General features: G+C 41.4%; 1 protein-coding gene and 1 long non-coding RNA gene across 6 annotated transcripts in view; one reads left to right on the forward strand and one right to left on the reverse strand.

The window, feature by feature from the left end:
• Nucleotides 1–19,397, reverse strand: part of dgkb (diacylglycerol kinase, beta) — a 94,782-nt gene that overhangs the window by 46,742 nt on the left and 28,643 nt on the right. For 3 of the 5 annotated variants that reach the window (XM_024258528.2, XM_024258527.2, XM_024258529.2), the window contains 11 exons: nt 18,960–19,107; nt 17,148–17,285; nt 15,788–15,837; nt 14,818–14,892; nt 14,617–14,736; nt 7,429–7,546; nt 7,273–7,361; nt 6,304–6,420; nt 5,932–6,030; nt 4,401–4,502; nt 708–781 (listed from right to left, as the gene is read on the reverse strand). In XM_024258528.2, the coding sequence (XP_024114296.1) occupies nt 708–781; nt 4,401–4,502; nt 5,932–6,030; nt 6,304–6,420; nt 7,273–7,361; nt 7,429–7,546; nt 14,617–14,736; nt 14,818–14,892; nt 15,788–15,837; nt 17,148–17,285; nt 18,960–19,107 (1,130 nt within the window). The remainder of the gene's footprint in view (nt 1–707; nt 782–4,400; nt 4,503–5,931; nt 6,031–6,303; nt 6,421–7,272; nt 7,362–7,428; nt 7,547–14,616; nt 14,737–14,817; nt 14,893–15,787; nt 15,838–17,147; nt 17,286–18,959; nt 19,108–19,397) is intronic. The other 2 variants (XM_024258531.1, XM_024258530.1) reach the window with 2 other exon arrangements.
• Nucleotides 11,252–12,782, forward strand: LOC118599826. The gene is made up of 3 exons (XR_004949332.1): nt 11,252–11,693; nt 11,863–11,984; nt 12,375–12,782. It is a non-coding gene; the product is annotated as an uncharacterized LOC118599826 (long non-coding RNA).

A 19,397-nucleotide genomic window follows, 5' to 3' on the forward strand; every position in this document is an offset into this window, starting at 1 on the left:
TGGCTGAAGTCGTATTTTGATCTCATAATTTAAACAGATGAGAGTCGGCATAATAAGAAGTGAATGAATATGTTTCAGTAATAACCCAATTAGCCCTGGGTTAGAGCAGGGATGAGGCGTCACACCGGCTCAGAGCGTGCACGTGTGTGTGTGTGTGTGTGCATGCCCATGTGTGTGTGAGAGCGTGTGTTAGTAAATGTGTGTGTTTGCATCCAGATGAGTGTGCATGTGTGTGTACGTGCATGTCTGCAGGTGTGTTTGTGAATGTTTGTGTGCGTTTGCATCGAGGTGTGTGTGTGTGTGTAAATGTGTGTGTGAAGTGCATGTTGTGTGTGTTTTGTGAAGTAAATGTGTGTGTACGTGCACAGTGTGTGTGTACGTACACAGGCGTGTGGGTAAATATGTGTGTACGTGCACAGGCGTGTGGGTAAATATGTGTGTACGTGCACAGACGTGTGAGTAAATGTGTGTGTACGTGCACAGGCGTGTGGGTGAATGTGTGTGTACGTGCACAGGCGTGTGGGTAAATGTGTGTGTACGTGCACGGGCGTGTGGGTAAATGTGTGTGTACGTGCACAGGCGTGTGGGTAAATGTGTGTGTTTTCCCGAGAAGCTCCAAACGGCGGCCGTCCCGGCCGCGGCGCCCCCCTCTGAGCGCGGCTGTCGGGGCTTCACAGGCCTCTCGTGGAGACAGGTTGTGTTCTTACCTCTCCCCCTGCTTCCCGCCGCTCTTCGGATTGACAAACACCAGCAGAGGATGAGTGCCCTCTATTGTTGTGATCTGTGTGGAAGATGTCAAAACAAACGCTCGGTGTTTGGAGACTGCAGGAAGCTTCACAGGAATTCGCTTTCAAGCCCTTTCCCTCAGACCTTCTATCGGTTTCTGCGGCGAGCCTTCAGCGCCGTCTTCCTGTTAGCCGTCCGAGCGCTCGCTCTTCCTCCACCTGAGGAAAAGCTTTCAGCGCCGCTCGCCTCAAACTCCTGAAATCTAAACCGGTGAGGGCCGAACGCGGCCCCTGAAGAAAGAGCTGCAGCAGTTTGGAGCAGATTTTGATTCTTGAACGTCTGCAGGATTGGTTTTCAAAATACTTGATCAGATTTGATCATTTTTGCTCACTTGGTGAGTCCCAAAGATATAATGGAATATTACGGTCACCGTAGAAATACAAAATAAATGCATTAGATAGAATAAAGTCATACAACTATGAAAAAAAGTTGTTATTTTAGAAGAAATGTCATGTTTTCTGAAAATAAAGTAGGTGGTGTGAGCCTCCACATCATACGTCCCAAATAAAACTATCATTTGAGCTTATCATATGTCCCATGATGCATTTGGACCTTCACTACAATGCTAACGTCATGAACCGCTGCATGTGGTGAAGAATCTTCATTACTATCATATGGAGTCAGAGTGTAGTAAAGTTGTGAGCCTTCAGCATCAAAAATGCACTTTTTTATATTTGAGTCAGAGACCAAAACTGTATTTAGTGAAAAATCGATCCTTGTTTCAGATGCTGACCTCATTTATTGTGTGATTGCTTAGTCAGCATTCACACTGTAGTGATTGTTCAGCTCCTTTCTGTACGTTTTTCGGCACATAAAAACTCAATCACACTTTCAGAGACTTCAGTAATCTTGGTATCAAAACGTTCAGCACTTGCAGGTTATATTTTGGGTATTTATAAACTTTTTGTTTATGAGTTTTTGAAATATTGAACAAAATAAGCTTCAGGAAATAAATGAGAAAGTCTTCAAATTTCAAAATTTTAAGTAGATTAACGACAAACCAGATATATTTATGAGCTGTTTTCATCTTTACAGGAATTTTCAAAACATTTGGTGTTTAGCTAATATTTTAGCAACAAGATAACATTTTCTGGCTTATACGTTATCTACTGAGGTTTTACATGCTAATTTAGGGTTTAGCTTCTGTTTTAGCAACATGCTAACTTTTTTGACTAATTTAGTTTACTGATGAATTTTAGGCTGTTTTGGAGTTTAGCTAGTCTTTAAGCAATGTGTTAGCCTTTGGGCTATTTTGGCCTCTACTGAGGGCTTTTTTATGCTAATTTGGAGTTTAGCTCATATTTTAGCAACATGCTAATGCTGTTGGCCAAATTGTTATCTACTGAGGTTTTACATGCTAATTTAGAGTTTAGCTTCCATTTTAGCATCAAGCTAACATTTTTAACTAATTTAGTTTGATGAGAAACTTTAGGCTGTTTTGGAGTTTAGCTAGTATTTAAGTAGCGAGCTAACTTTTTGGCTAATTTGACATCTACTGAGGTTTTTTGGGCTAATTTGGGGTTTAGCTCATATTTTAGCAACACACTGAATATTTTTTGTAAAATTGGCATCTATTAGGGATTTTCAAGCAATTTTACTTCAAAGTTTCATTAATTTAGGTCAACTTCAGCACTCTGTCATTAACAAAATGTCCAGTTTTTTAGAAACTAACATTTTGCAAATAGCTTTTGCATTTTCAGCAAATCCCTTCATTAATTAAAGTCAATTACGTCGTCATTTTCAGAAAAAAGCTTCAGCATCTTCAGCGACTACTTTCAGCAAAAAGGATTCACACCAGCATTATTACAGGGAATTCAACTTTTCTAGTTTATTCTTGTTTTAATACCAGGAAATAATGATTTATTAAATGTTTAATAAACTATCATCTTCAGTGTCTCCATTTGTAGGTAAGCTAATGATGGTTAAGATGTTTGTTTTACATCCAGTTTGCGCATGACCCGATTGGTCGACTGATCTGAAAAAACAATCGACTGTCAAATAATTGTTGTAGCAGCACTAACTTACAATAAAACTCTAAACTGACCCCAAACAAGTTCTGGTTAAAAACCGTTTGACAGATCAGGAGACGGTTTTTAGAGAGGAAAGAATAAAATAATGTATTTATCTGCTTCAAGTAGTTTTTTTGAGGTTGGAGTGAAAGCCTTCATTTCCCAGAAACCCTTCATCGACTGCGTGATGACATCATCGCGGTGGTTAAGTAATAATACTACGACGGTGGAGCGGGGACAGAACAGAAGCAAACCGCCACAGGAGGAACAAAAGAATCATATTAGTGTGAAAAGAATAAATATAGCAATTTATCAGAATAAAGTTGTAAATTTCTGCTTCAAAAAGTCATAATTTCAAAAGGAAAAAGCTTTTTTTGAAGATAAAATCTGACATTTAGCTTTTAAAATGTTTCAATAAAAATAATCTATTTCCTGTTTAATTGACAGAAATGGGATAAACACACTGATCAAAAACGTAACAGAATCTGATTTACTTTTTTTATAATGTCCAATTTATCTAATTTAAATTGAAAAGTTTTTTTTTTTTAAACATTGCTCCTTCTTTGTTAAATTGCACTTTCTAAAATTGTGAATTTATGATTTTATTCTCATAAAATTTTTCTTATAATTGTAAAATTTTAGTATCACATACATATATATGTGTGTGACTATTTCCTTATTTCATTTGTATTCCTGAAGCAAAACTCAGTCAAAAGTCATTCTTTATGCCGTCATTTTTGCTCGTTGAATTTTTTATTTCACCTTTATTTATAAAAAATTCAAACAGTATTTTATCAGTACTGTTTTTATTTTCAAACCGTTGGTGTTTTTTTCTCTTCGGTGAGTCTCCACAGACGGGATCTGCTGAGTTTTCTCTTTTCTCTTGCTGTCCATTTTGATCAGATGTGAGGAAACTCGACGCTTTGAAGTTTTCCAAAAGCTGTTTGATCATTTTAACTGGATGAAGACGCCTGCTGCTGACTGAGGCTGAACTCTCGTTTACGCTGAGCCGTTCCATCCTCTAAACCCGATAAGGTCATTGATCGGTTCTGCCGGTGTTTCTGACCCGGCGGGCGTCGACGGAGCGGTCCGTCCTGCCGTCCGTCTGCAGCGACTCGCCCTGCCTGACACAGATGAAGCACTTAGCCCCCCCCGTCTGCTATCCCAGCAGGCCGAGGGGGAATTAACGAGCTCCCTGTCCAGTCCGCAGTGATCCATTACTTCCTGTAATTATAAATAATAATCTTGATTATTACGCTGGTTAGCAGCGAGAGGCACGGATGGATGTTCCCGCCGTGTGATCCATCACATCACTCTGTCAGGAGACGAGCGGCCGCCGCCGAGGACGGCAGCAGGTTTCCATCGCCGCCATGCCGGCTGACGAATGTTTCACTGTCCGGACTGAACTCTGCGGCCCGATCATCGGGGCGTCTAACGAGGCCTCACCTGCTGCAGGTTCACTGAGTCTGACGTTTGATGAAACATTGACTGATTGAAAAGGGAATTTTACTAAACGTGTTGAGGTGGATTCGTTCAGGAGAAACGCCGTTCTAAGTTCTAAAACTTTAGTCTGAACATGTGAAGGAAACAGGGGAAGGTTCTGACCTGCAGTCCTTGTCCGTCCACCGTGACCGAGTTGGCCCGCTGCATCTTTCCTCGCCCCGACTGACTCGAGCGCGAGTCTTTCCTCAGCGTGGACTGCCTCTCCTGGAGCCAGAGATCAGAGTGTCTGTGAGGCCTTCAGTCATCCAGATAATCACCTGGTCTCAGTCTGGACATCACAGCAGCACCGTCTTCATCCTCATAAAGCTCCTGCTGAAGGTTTCCTAAAACCAAACCTCCACATGCTTTTATTTCTGCATTTATTGAGATTTTTTTATCATTCTTGAATTCATAACTTTAGTTTTCCATAAATCTGCTTTTTTCTGAATTTGCATGAAAAATAAAGTATTTTCTATGTATAAAAACATTACAATACAGAATAAAATAACAGTTTTTATGTTAGTTTGTTCATTTTATTTATGTCATTTTTTAACAAGGCTAATATAAAAGCAGGAAAACTGTTTTCTAGGACATTTGTCTTTTATGAAACACTTAAAAAAGTGAGAAAACATAAAAAAATAGTCTGGTTCATTCAACAGAAATGGAGGAGACGCTACAGCACCCCCTGCTGGTAGATAAAAGGAACTGCAAGATTAGTTGAGAGCAAAAAATTCTGAAAAACTATATATAATATTTATTATATGACATATTATTATTTTAAAAATGCTCAGTTGTTATATAGAGTAAAAATATTTAAACAATTACTATTAAATTGTTTTTGTAGGGTGCAAATACAAATATTTCAAAATAAATATTACATCCAAATTTACCGTCCAACTCTCCTTTAAAAAATATATTTTTATTTTTTGAGGAATTAATAAAACTCAACTAATTTATAAAAACTAGGAAAAATACAAAACTTAAAATTGTTCTGTCAGTCAGTGAATATTTGGCCAAACAGATCATTATTTTAAAATAAATAATATTTACAAAAATATCTAGTTTAATTATTTCATGTGATTTATTTGAGGTCCAGTCCTTTGAAATGTCTTTAATGTTTTGACTGAAACATTTTTAAACCTGACTGTGTGACAGTGAGATGACAGAAGATTCTGGTGAATCCTGATAGATTTACGTCTGAATGATCAGGGGGCGGGGCTACGTTTTCTGAGTCAAACCTCACCCCCTGCTGGATCTTAAAAAGTCGCACAACGTCTAAAATTGAACAGATTTCCACAATGTCCGATTTATTCTCAGCTGCTTTAAAGTTTGTTTATAAAATAATAAAATAACAGTCTCTTTTGTTCAGAGTTGATGGAGAAGCAGCGCTTTGCTGTGATTTTCCGCTCAGAAACTTTCTGAGCAGAAGTTCGTGCTGCTTCTCTGAGCTCTAAGGAGCTCTCACAGCGCAGGAACACTTCCCACCCTTAAAAAAACAGACGGCTCAGTTTGGGAAACAGCCTTTCAAAATAAAGCCTGGCTGTTTGGGAGCTCAGTGGGGGCGCGGGCCGATGATTGGATCCGCGGCTCACACTCTCAAACGAGCTCGCGGGACGGCGGCCGGCCGGCCGGGAGCGAGGGAGGCAGTTCTTACCAGGACGATGGGGCAGATTGAGTTGGGGGGCAGGATGTGATCCTTCAGGGGTCCGCAGTCACACTCGGGCTTGACGTGGGAGGCACACTTGTTATGGAGCTGGGGGAGGCAGAGGAGGGGATTAACCAAAAACTGGAGGGAAGATCGGCGCCTGATTTACGGCGCCGATCTTCCCTGGTTTCATTTGCATCACACGTGTTGTTGCTCCTGCTTTATTTTCTATCATTTCGCGGCTGCAAACAAGTGTTTTCTGAGTGTAAATTGGTGCAATGACTTGTGAGGTACGAAAGGTGCAAAAAGCAAACTCTAAACAACAAGAAGCAGTGGGAATATAATGAGGAAAAGGCTGCTTCTCCTCGGGAGGCATCTTACCGTGATCTGACACCACACACAGTGGAGCCCAGTCAGGCCTTGGTAACACTTAATGGTTTTGTGACACTTGTCACACTTGGTGGGGCAGTTCCCCTCCACCCAGAAATGATGCATGATCTGTGGAGGGAAGGAGAGGCGTCACGCTGAGAGGGAACGCGAGGGAGAAGGAAACGCAAAGCACAAAAACAAGACAAAAGACACGAGTCACACAACAACAACAGTTAAAAAATGATTTTTGGGGGATAAATCCATCATCTGTTTTTTTTCCTTTTTTCTTCATAGAGTTAATTGCCTTCAACCGTTTTCGTGGTTCTATTTCAAAATAAAATCCTCAATTTTCCAAAATAGTGTTCACTTTAGCCACGCCCACATGGTTAACGAGATCACATTCATCCTAACGATGTTCGGCTTTCATATTTGGAAGTGTTCCGCAGATTGAATATTTTTTACCAAAACAAAGAGCAACATTTCTGGTCATTTCAAACACGGTTTTAACGTCTGAAAAAAGAAACAAAGATTGAAATCCAGGCAAGAGAAAACCCGAGGTCATGATGTCACAATCAAGATGGCGTGCTTTTCAAAGGTTATAGAGGTCAAATCTGAAATTACGTTTATTTTTTTACTTCACAAATAGTCACCATGCAGAAGTTATAAAAACAGATAAATAAATATTTTGCTTCACGTCTTTGCACAAACATACAGTAACAACATTGTTACTCATATTGTAACATTGTTGATTTTGTGCTGCTGTCATTGTGACATCATGTTATGGGCGGAGCCAAGCATTTTTATTTTTTTTAAATGTCCCCTCGTGTGTCATTTTTGTCACATTCAGAGTTGAGACTTGCGTTATTTTTTTACACTTTTTTTTGGTTTTCTAGACTCAGTCTGATGCCTGAAGTTCTAAAATGCGTAAACACGGCGCCGCATCCGTCACCATGAGGTAAAAGGTGATGTGAGGAGACTCACCTCTGTGTTCTTCTTTGACTTCACGTACGTTTTGATGCAGGAATGAGGCGCTCGGCCAACGCAGCGCTCGTGGACGGTGTACTTGCAGACTGAGAAAAGAACCGTTTATTTTATTTTTATTTTTCAGAGACTCTAAACATGAAGCTGGAGCCTCACAGGAGCAGCAGAGTCCCTGCTTTCCCAGCCCGATCAGCATGTTGAGACACAGGTTGCAGTAGGCCGGCTTGTTGAAGTGCTTCAGTCTCCACACGTGCTGCCCGTCGTCTTTCACGTTCTGCAGAAAGAGGAGAAACGAGCTGTAAACCAGTGACCCCCCAAACGTTTTCAGGCCAAACGACTCGACATGCGTTAATAAGGAATCGGATGTGGAGGAGAATCCTGCAGTTTTCCTAAATAAAACTTCCTTCAGAATCAGATGAAAAATTAAACAGAAAAAATGTAGGCTGTGTTTCTTGTTATGCGCCCTGATAGGGGTCCATGGGCCGGTACAGGGTCAACAAATCGGTACAGGGTCAACAAATCGGTACAGGGTCCACGGATCGGTACAGGGTCAACAAATCGGTACGGGGTCCACGGACCTTTACGGGGTCCACGGATCGGTACAGGGTCAACAAATCGGTACGGGGTCCACGGACTGGAGCGGAGTCCACAGACCGGTGCGGGGTCCACGGACCAGTACTGGGTCAACAAATCGGTATGGGGTCCACGGATCGGTACAGGGTCAAGAAATCGGTACGGGGTCCACGGACCGGAGCGGGGTCAACAATTTGGTACGGGGTCCACGGACCTTTACGGGGTCCACGGATCGGTACAGGGTCAACAAATCGGTACGGGGTCCACGGACTGGAGCAGAGTCCACAGACCGGTGCGGGGTCCATGGACCAGTACTGGGTCAACAAATCGGTATGGGGTCCACGGATCGGTACAGGGTCAAGAAATCGGTACGGGGTCCACGGACCTTTACGGGGTCCACGGACCAGTACGGGGTCCGCGGACCGGTACGGGGTCCGCGGACCGGTACGGGGTCCGCGGACCGGAGCGGGGTCAACAATTAGGTACGGGGTCCACGGACCGGAGCGGGGTCCACGGACCGGTACGGGGTCCGCGGACCAGGCTTTCAGGAACAACAAATATTTTAATGGATTATTGTGCTAATGGACTTGAAAAATGTAGGAATGAGAAATCCAAAATGATCCCGATTGGGATTGATTTTATTTTTAGAACCTTCAGCTGTTTTCACATGAAAGATTACTTAGAAATAAAATGAATCTAAATATGACATAATCAGATCTAAAATGAATTAACTCAATAATGTCCCTAAGGGGCCTGGAATCCTCCTCAGTTGTTGGGTGACTGTGTGAATCACTGACTGTATATGAGAACTGGACTGAGTGACTCCTCCCCCTGGTGTTCCAAACAGGAAGTGGCTCCAAGAAGTAAAATTCCACTAAACAGCTGTTACTCAGTCATTGTATTGGTCAGAGTTTTTTTTTCATTCCATTTCATATTTTTTCTATAGTTCGTGATAAACTGACCAATCAGATGCCCCAATCAATAGTAGGCGGAGCCTGCTTTCCTCACATTCAACGTTCAAAACTTTTGATTGACAGATTCCGTGTAGCCCACTTCCAGTGGTAGGGGTGTGGCCTTCCAACATGCTCACTCCTGATTGATAAGAGTGGTTGCCATAGACACGACTTCAAAACCAATCACGGCTCACCAATGACTGCTGGTTCCAACATGGCGGTGTCCGTATGGTGAAAAAGTGACGAATAAATTAATTGATTTGGTTGGAAGTCAACCGTTTTCTAGGGATGACATCACACTGACTCAGTCCAGTTCTCATATACAGTCAGTAGTGTGAACATGTGATCAAATGTCCTCCACGCTCTTCAAACAAAAAACGATGCTTCAACTAACAAATTAGCTGTCGGCCATTTGAATAGTCGACATAGTCGCGACTAATCGACTAATCGTGGCAGCCGTACTACAAACCAATCCCGATAGTGTTCAGTAACTGTTGTTCTGATCCAAACTAACAAACCTCCTCCTGCACAGAAATATGCCGACTTGGCTGTGAATAAATCAAGTGTCACCGAACAACAAATCAAACCCACAAAATGCTCATTGCATTTTTTTTAGGAAGCATGACTCTTACAGGAGTCATTAACGAGTGTGAGAAACGGACCAAACCGACCAATCACAGGCCACAAAAAACACACAAACATGAGACAAAGCACCACCTGGTTCATAGTTCTGGCGGCTGCAGATGCTGCAGTGCCGTACGCGCTCACTTTCTGCCCTTCATTTAACCCATTTTAGCCGTCGTAGTGCAAAACAACCACAGCTGCTAAGACAAAGGCTGTAGAAAGCAAAAGGAGACTGTGAGATGTAGAGAAGCAACTTCTCAGGAGACAGAAGACGTGAAGGTGAAGAAGGAAACAGACGTCTGAGAGATGGATGTCAGGAGCAGCCTAGGATGTTCTTCCATCCCTCCAGCACATGAACAGGCGGACAGGTGAGGATCCATCATGTTTATGGAGCTCAGCAGCAGCTTCAGCACATTCTGTCCGGATGGAAAGCTCGTCATTTACATGAAGACACAATCAGGAGCTGAAATGATCGGCTGCAGCTCTGCAAGACTGATGCAAAAGACACCTAAACTTATTCTGGTCTTAATGGTCTAGAATTTATAATAATGCAAACATCAATGTTCACTGGATTGGTGAATGTAAACCAGAATTTATTGTGTTTGAATGATCTGTCATTTGGAAAAAAAAAATCATAGCAAAAAGTAAAAAAACTTGAAGTTTAATTTATTAAAGTACACTTGAGTGTTAGTATAGCAAGTATTTCCAGTGCCTGAAGTATACTAGCTGAATACTTATTCAGGCACATTTTAAGTTTACATTATATAGATAGTTGATGTAAACTACCTCACTTTTAGCATAGACTAAGTATATTTTACACTTGGACTACTTTTGCTAAAGCTCTGATAATTGGTTCTCCTTTATTTATATCTATTTTCTGAGTTGTTTATTGTTTATTGTTGTTTAGTGTTTTTCATTGTGGATTAATATTCGTTCCGATGTTTTATTTTTTTATTCTCAGCCAGTAAATTTCCAGAAATGTTGCTGAATTTTCTGCTGAGAACCAACGGCTGAAATTTGATTCATAAAAATCTGCAGCTGTCCCTGAAAGGATGAAAGTTGGTCGAACGCTGACATCTAGAGGATAAAACAGGAACTGCTAGTTTGTTATGAAACAAAACAGCAATTAATACAAATAAGCTAAAGAATAATGAATTCTAAACATTTCTGTTTACAAATTTAAAGTACAGCCCATTTACTAAATCATTTATTCATTTATAAAACATATCTTTATTATAAGTGAATCAAAAAACACATTTTCCAACACTATACAGTACAATTTAGTGAAACTTTGTTAGAGTTTCCAGAGGCTCTACCTGATTTACAGGTACGCAGGACTGAGAGTAAACTGGTACGGCCCGGTACTGAGCAGTGGCTACGTTTTGGAGGTGGTTCGAGGACATCACCTGTCTGGCTGGTCTTTTCTGCTCGATACATTTTCTAAAGCAGCTGATGAACCAGGCAGCGCTTCATCTCCTCACTCTGTGTCTGTGTGGTTTTCAGCGTCTTATCGTCTCCAGAACGGGATTTCCGTCCCTCTCTCCTCACGTTAGCCGCTAACTCTCTCACTTCCCTAAACACACTGAGCGTGAGCGTCTTGCAGGGTACGTTTGATTTGTTGTCCAGGGACGCTCAATTCATTCACAGTCAAGTTGGAGACAATAAATGATTCCTGAAGTTTATTAACTATATTGTGACTGTTTAAGATACAACCTAATGCAATGGTAGAAGTCAAACATCAGTTTATATTAGAACAAGTAATTGAAAAAAGAACAATACAGAGGAAGATTGCAAGTGAAGATGAAAATGACCTCGGTTCTTGAAGAGGGATCCAACACCGTGTGCCAGAACCAGGTTGGGAAAAGGCAAAAGTTCCTCACACTCTACTATCGTGACGTGGCACACAGTCCCCAAGCCTGATGAGGTTCATTACAGGTCTCTTTTAGGGTCTATTCTGACTGGAGGTTTGTTATTCCTGAACGTCATGTTTGGTCTGGATTCAGACTGCCGTCAACTCAGTTCTCTGTTTCCAACCAAAGCTTGTAAACAAAACCATGTGACTAAAGATCTCTTCACTCATTGGACAGGAACTACGGAGGCGGGGCAAAGCAACTAGAGGCAGAAATTAGGGAAGTTCTACGCTTTGCAATCCTTGTTGGGATAGTCCACCAATTCTGAACGTCTGTATCAACATCAGGTTCAACACTTTTTACTGTTTGGTACGGTGGAGACATGCTGCAGGACGGTTCTGAGGAGCCGACGGCTAAGAAGGTACGCTGATAAATGTCTGAATTCATTTTAATGAGTTGTTGTGTCTCCTTGTGTGGTGTTGTGTTAATGTTTTTAGGAGTATTCTGTTAAGGAATTACAATGAATCTTTTTACGATGACCTCACAGCGACGTCACAGTGGTCGCTTCATTCCTAATCTGTTTACATCAGGTGACGACCATCTACGGTGGCTGTTTTGGTCCAGTCGTTCCACTCCGAGCATGGAGTCTATTCAGACGGAGGAATCTCAGAACGAACAACTGGAAACACACCGAGAACATCGGGAAAGATGGGTCCGAAAGCGGTTCTTGATCCTGGACTAGGGTCCACTGGGGGGTTTTCAGACTGAAAATTTGTTCTGGATTATCGGTGGAAACAAACTCTGATTCACTTTAGGAGAACCAAATCTGTCCAGTCTGAATTCAGCCTAAGTTTAGATCTGATCAGTTCCATTTGCTCCATTTATCAAGTTATTTAGTACAATAATCAATTAAAATATCTTTATCCACATTTTTTATTTATATTCTATTCTCTCCTGTATTTTGTCTGGATTTACTGCTCTTCAAATATTTACGTTGATGTCATTTGTTATAGTAATATCACCTCTGCAGTGAACCAATAGCTAAATAGCTCGCTTTTCTTCTCAGCCAATCACAGTCCTGTTTTGTCTTTGTCTCTATCAGGATTCTTTTGGTCGTTCTCCACCCCAGTGATGCTTGGTGGCAGTCCAGCCTCCAACCACCATCAGCGTCTCTGGAGTTCATTCATCTGACGTGTTCATTCCAACGTGCTCATTCTGGACTTCATTTATTCCTGTTTTTCTGTAACAAAACTAAATCTTTAATCTGAAAAAGAAATCTGAAAATAAGTATAGATTCCCATATTTTCCTACAGATGTCTTTTCTCTGCTTTTTATGCCATAAAAACTTATTTTGGGGGGAATCGTTTTTAGGTTCAGCTAAGAATGATGAGTATTTAATAAAAAAATAACAATGACAACTTTGACTAGATAAACGTGTTTTATGAGATTTAGTTGTACATTTTCACGTCTGCTTTTCTCAGCACACACCACAGTCAGCTCAGCTATTCTACAGCCATGTGGTCCCGTTTCACGTTTCCATGGTAACCACAGAAGCGCTGGCTCAAACAGGTCTGGTCAGAGCGCCGTACGGATGTCAGAGAAAAGGTCATCCGCATGAGAACAGCTGCTCCTCCACACCTATCTGAATGAAAATGAAACCAAGGTCTTCACCACGTACGTCACGGTTTCGTGTTCCGCGGCTTTTTGGAATGCTGTGGCTGATGGGAATTATGGGATGTTTCTTTCATCGTCTCCAGTATTATTCAGTGGATGTCAGAAAAATCTCAAAATCTCAAAATCAACTCAGAGACGAGGGAAACTGTTGATCTTCAGCTCCTCTCTAGTTCTGATTTCCAGGTGTAAAAATTCTTGTTTGTCACAGATTAAAACATAATCTGTCCTGAAATGAGCTGGAGGACTTATGGATCAGGTTAGAAAGAGGAATAAAGAGTTTTAGTCAAACCTGGAAGATCAAAAGGTTCATTTCTAAACAAATCACCTCACATGGATCCATTCGGATTGGTTGTCAAGGGCTGTAAAGACTAAAATAATTCCAGAAAAAAAAGTAAAATATTTGTGACGTCAGAGATCATCAGAGATGACTGATTCCTGATCTTTATAAATAAAAATAAACGTCAGTTCATTGAATTATTCCAGAGCAATAAGGTTATTTATATAATCTAAACAAGCTGAATGTGTTACTGTCACCAGAAGAGAATAAACCTTCAAAGTAAAGTGTCGGTGAAGGTTCCCAATTTCAAAGTAAAAGCATCAAATGTTTTTTAAAGAGAAACAAAATGAGACTGAAGTTCAGTTTAGTGAATTTGTTTTAACTATTAATGAAAGTGAAAACAAAATTAAAAACTTAAATAAAAAAAAGTGAATGTTTAATTAACAAAATTACAAGAATCTGTTGATCAGTCATGTGACCGTCTGCTAGCATGGTGGAGAAGTCGTAAGATTTCTGTATAATCTTCATCCTGAAGTGTTTTTCCACTGAGGATGAAAACAGTCAGTTTATAAAACCTGTTCTCTGTTATAAACTCTTCTGTCAGTTCAGATGAAAGGACTGAGTGTTTTCTAGTAGTTCTATTTCTATGGAGGTGTTGCTGCGTCTTCATTTATGATCTACTGGAACTGTATCAGCAGAACTTTGAGGATGGAAAACTGTGGAGAACATTTCTGGATTTGTTGTTACATAATCCAAAACGGGCAGAGATGTTTGTGTTTTGTTTGTTTGTTTTTATCTATTTTGTTGATTCTGATCTCTTGTTCTAACTTAAGGTATAAATGATGGGGAATAAACACATATTACATTTGTATACATCCAGTTAAAATGTAAAGACATAGCAACCACTCAGACATAATATATGAACTAGTGAGAACCCTGGTTTGATCTGTGAATCAGATAAGAAACGATCCACATTTGAAGCTAAAATTCATTGTTTTCACACGTTTGATGCAATAGAGTTTATTCTCATTTATCTGCTAGAAAGACTGAACCCAGGACCTTTATGGTGAGAATTAGCTTTAATTGTCATCACTTAATTTGAAAAACCTGGAGCTTTATTAGAATCAACCAAAAACAGAGTAACAAAAACAACAAAACATAAGATTTAATTCTTTTTTACCTTATTTTATTATTTTTTTCTTGCACTGCAGATTTTTTCCTTCCTGTTTCAGCTGTAACGTTCAGCTTTGATCAGTTTTTTCTGTTTTGTTGTTTTCAAATCAGAGCGTCTTTTCTAAATTCTTTGGTTTCTCACCAGTTCATCTGCAGGTTTCAGCTTCTCTCGAGTCCTGAAACAGGCGTTTTATGATCAGTGCCTTCCACTGGGACTCACCGTCTCCAGGCCCAGCAGGACCAGCAGCGGGATGGTGGTCAGCCCTCCCTGGATCCACTCCTCCAGCGACACCGTGCCGTCCTGGTCGTAGTCGATCTCCTGCATCATTTCCTGCAGAATCTACCCACAAACCAGAGGAAAGTCTGAGCGAAAACGCGTCCTCTTCAATCAGCGCCATCGTTTCTTCAGCGGTCCTCTTACGGGTTTGAGTTCGGTCACGTCCCACTCCAGGTACTCTGCCACCCGCATCATCTGGGAGATGATGTGCTCCAGCTCCTGTCAGAGCAGACGGTCATTAAACGCCTCGAACAGTCCTTCCTTCAGGACCTTCAGGCCACTGATCAGCAGCCGCTAATCGCTGGTTGTGAGGGTGAACGGACGAACACAAAGGCATGATGGGAAAGAGGCTGAAGCTGTAATTACGATGGCTGCTTATTTTGGAGGGGGGGGGTGACTGCAGGCTGACTAAATCACAATTTTACTGCTTCTGTCAAACGACAGTAAAAGATGAGAGAAATCCAGGATTCTGCAGAACTTTGACTTCATTGAGAAATCCAACCATCCTTCATTTGGTTTTTGTTTTTTTCTTGCAGCTGTGCAACAAAAATGTATCAAAATAATTAGCCTTTAAACTGAGATTCTTATGGTGAAAGAAACTCCACTGAAAGTCCACTCCCATCATCTTATGATCTGTTTTCAAAGTGTTTTTTAAACTGTGATATTCCAGTTTTTAGCCAAAATCCCCAAAAACTGTTGTTTTCTAGGACATAGTTTCTGCAGAGCGGCAGTTCGTTAGAAATTCACAGCAGGGAGCTTGTAGCCCACCCAGAGTATTTTCTCTGATCTTTTTCAAACAACATTTTGCTTTTTGTTTGTGATTTACATAAATAATTAAGAATAATTTGTATAATCAAACACTCATGCTCATTTAAGCTCAAATTCTTCATTTATGTCCCTATGATCAGAAAAATACCCCAAGAATATCTTAAAAACAACATTTTCATCTGAATGGGCCTTTAAGGACTTTTCTCTGCGATTTAAAAAATAATTTGGTGGTTTTTAAACTTTTTTCTTCATTATTTGTTTCCACATTAAAGGAAGACCCCCACTTTCACCTCTGCTGCTGCCGCCCCCCCATAAACCACACTGAAGTGGGAACAAAGAAACTTACCGAGCTGTCCAGAGACCCGTTTCCGTCGGTGTCGTAGAGCCGAAACATGACTGTAGAGGAAAGCAGAGATTCTGTAAGCAAACAGAACTGAACCGAGTTCAGCTTCTTTGACCCAGACACATCTTTTCCTTAATTTGATTTTCCTTTAGGGAAAATGAAATCAGAACTTTACCTAAAGGAAGACTATGTGGGACATACTGCAGACCAAGTGGACCACAGAACTTTTTCTAATGATTTCTGCTCCCCTGAAGTCACCATGAGTTCTTCTGCTCCTTCATTTAAAAGACAAACGAGATGCTGGTTCTTCACAGTGCTGTTAAAAAGTATTTCCCTCCTCAATCTTATCAAAATAAGAATAAATTGAACAACTTTTCTTTTCCGTCAAATCCAGAATTAATCCATATTGATTTAAAAAGCAGAAGCTGATAAAGTCTACAGAGTTTAAAGACGTTCTGCCATAAAAAAGAGAAGAAAAGACAAAAAATCACTGACATGTTTTAGTCTGAAAGTCACAAAGACTTCTCTGCAGCTTTGGGACTTTAGAGGAGAACATTGAGGACAACAAGGACCGAGCGACCAAAATGAGAAGATGAGCAGGGTTACTGCAGGAGGAGAGCAGGTATTCCTTTAAGATCCAGCAGAGCAAAAAGAACTCCAAAACACATTCTACATTTGACAGAAACACTTTGATTTTGATCAAGTCAACATCTCAATATCTGGTTAATTTTCTGTCTTATGACCAAACCTGTCTTCATAATAACAATGACAGCCATCACACTGCAGCACCAGGGAGCAGAAACCTTTCACTTTAGAACATTTCTTACTTCATTCAGAACTCTTGTGAACTTGGTTCTAATATTATCATTTGAATTAATATAAATCACTTCAGTTTGACTATTAAGCAAGAAAATACATCTGTAAAATTAAGAAAGAGGCAAAAACTTATTTCCCAGCACCGTAACTGAAGCTGAAACAGACAAGAATGGAACAGTTTAACAGTACGAATGCTGACCAGCAGGGGGAGCCACAACCTCAGATGAAAACGTTCACACAGACAAAGCAAATGGAGCTGATCTGTAAATCACTCCGACTGAAGAGGAGCAGCACTTTCAACTTCTGTTACATTTAGAAGTAAAGGTTTGTTAGGAAAGTGAAGAAACTAAAACTTCTTTAAACAAAACTGCGACAGAAGAAACAAATTATTTTTCTTATTTTTCTTTTTATGTAAAATACAATATATTTGAGTTTTTAATTGTTTGTAGATTTTGTTATTCTGTTTGCTTTGTGTTCATTTCATTAAAATCATTTTCCTGCTCAGTTTACAGTAAAAGTCATTCCTGAATAACCCTGAAAGACTCACACTCCAGTTTGTCCTCAGGACGCCCCCCCTCCAGCAGCGACAGGTAACACACGATGTCCTTAAGCTGCACCGCATCCACAGGCCTGGGGAGGGTCGGGGTCTTCAGAGGGGTGGAGTTGGCTTTGATCAGCTTCAGTCCTGCAGGGACAAACCAAAGGAAAGGTCAGACAGCGTTTGGCCAGCAGACTGCAGCCGCCATCGATCAGCTGGGTGGGCGTGTGTGTGTGTGTGTGTGTGTGGGGGGGGGTGTCACCTGAAGGCAAACGGCAGCAGAGCTTCAATCTCATGGTTAATGCTTAATGCTTAAAGAAGCATGAACTGTCTTTAACAAACACCTGAAAGCAGTCTGCGGCTTTTCTTCTGGTTTACTTCTGCTTCATTTGAAGTCATGTGTGTGCGTGTGGGGGGGTGTCTGTAGGGGGGGGGGGCAGTCTTATTCAAAGCTGCACTGCGTCCACCTTTGCACTGCCTGTGGAAAAACTGCCACAAGTCGTTCAATCAGTTCAATCCTTATTTCATTTGGCTGTAAAGCAGCAGCCTTAAGGGTGATTTATACTGGTCCTTCTGCAGTCAGTCTGCAGTCAGTCTGCGGTGAGTCTGCAGTCAGTCTGCGGTCAGTCTGCAGTCAGTCTGCAGTCAGTCTGCGGTCAGTCTGCGGTCAGTCTGCGGTCAGTCTGCGGTCAGTCTGCGGTCAGTCTGCGGTAAGTCTGCGGTCAGTCTGCAGTCAGTCTGGAGTCAGTCTCCTTTGCATTGACAAAAAAATAGATCGTTCAATATTCAGTTGCAATGTTTACATTGCTTCTGTCACATCTGCGCCTGACGTCCGTCTCTCCACGCCACAAGCTTTACACAGGGGTTTTCTTTAGAGCCATCAACAAGTGGATTTTGTCCAAAAAAGCTGGAAAAACAGGTTTCAAAATAAAAACTTCTGCTGTACTTCCAATAATAAAACTATGAAATGTTTTATTTGCGGTGACGTCCCCGTGCAATAATCTACATCAATGCTGCGGATAACAACGAAAGTTTAATTCTGGAAGTAAAAAACAAAACATCATTTATGACATTTTACTCAGTGAGGCAGGAGAGGGGGCGGGGTTAAGACAATCAGAGTGTGTGGACATCCTACCAGCACTCACGTATCACGTGCACACCCCGTGCATGCAGCATTCACAGTCAGTTAGGAGCCAGAACTCACACCTCACTAGCTCACAGGTGTAAGGACAACGTATGACAGCATCACCCCATTAGTGCAGCTAACTCCCATCATCATGGAACATGAACGCTCTTTAACCACAGTTTATGCTTGGCAGCTTCACAACATGAAACCTTCATTCTCCTACAGACATTTTCAGTTTTCTTCACTGAAAGGAGAAACCAGGTCCACCATCTTAACCAATCCCAGTTTGACTCATATTTACATAGAGACTGATCTCATATTTCGCTTCATTATATAAACATTTGTGTGTTTTTGTTTTTCCAGGAGCTGCAGTGAATTCAAAGCAAGATCAGAGTTTAGTGGAGCGTCGGGTTTCAGTTCTAATGTGTCCCGTCTCACTTGGACGTCGCTTTGGTTTCACCACAACAATGAGATATGGCTGTTAATGCTGTAAACAAACAGACGTCTGCCAAGGCGGCTGGCAGACGTCTTTCCTTCAGCTTCCACTGGCTGCCAACGAGCTGAAGCGTCTGAAGCAGGAAAGTGTTTCAATGCAAACAATGGCCGGCTTCTCTGCAGCAGCAGAAGCTGCAGAGGTTTCCATGAGACCCGGCGGGTCACAAACACCGGCGCCGTCTCTCTCTCTCTACACTCACCAGACACGCGAGGTTTGTCAGAGGATGAAGGACTGGGTTTGGGTCCCTTGTTGCTAAACGACAAGAAGAGGTGTTGGCAGAATTCCTCGGGGAGTTCACTCTCCAGGAATGTTTGCATGAAGACCTTGAAGCCTTTGTAGTCGATCTCCTGCAACAGAGACTGCTGTTAGTCTGCTCTAGTCGTCACGATTCTGCTTAAAACTAACTTAATGCTGCAGATTTCTCGAGAAAACAACAGAGATCTGTCTGTGGATCTAGTTCAGAACAGTTCTGGTGTTCATCAGATTACTTTTTCTGCATTTTGACCACTTTTCCTCAATTCAAACAAACAGATTTGACTTTTTTTCTGTTTAATTTAAATCAGGGGTCTCAAACTCGCGGCCCGCGGGCCATTTGCGGCCCGCAGGATGATGATTTGCGGCCCGCGTCTTCATATGA

Source organism: Oryzias melastigma, linkage group LG16 (genome assembly GCF_002922805.2).
Source record: "Oryzias melastigma strain HK-1 linkage group LG16, ASM292280v2, whole genome shotgun sequence".
NCBI lineage: Eukaryota > Metazoa > Chordata > Actinopteri > Beloniformes > Adrianichthyidae > Oryzias > Oryzias melastigma.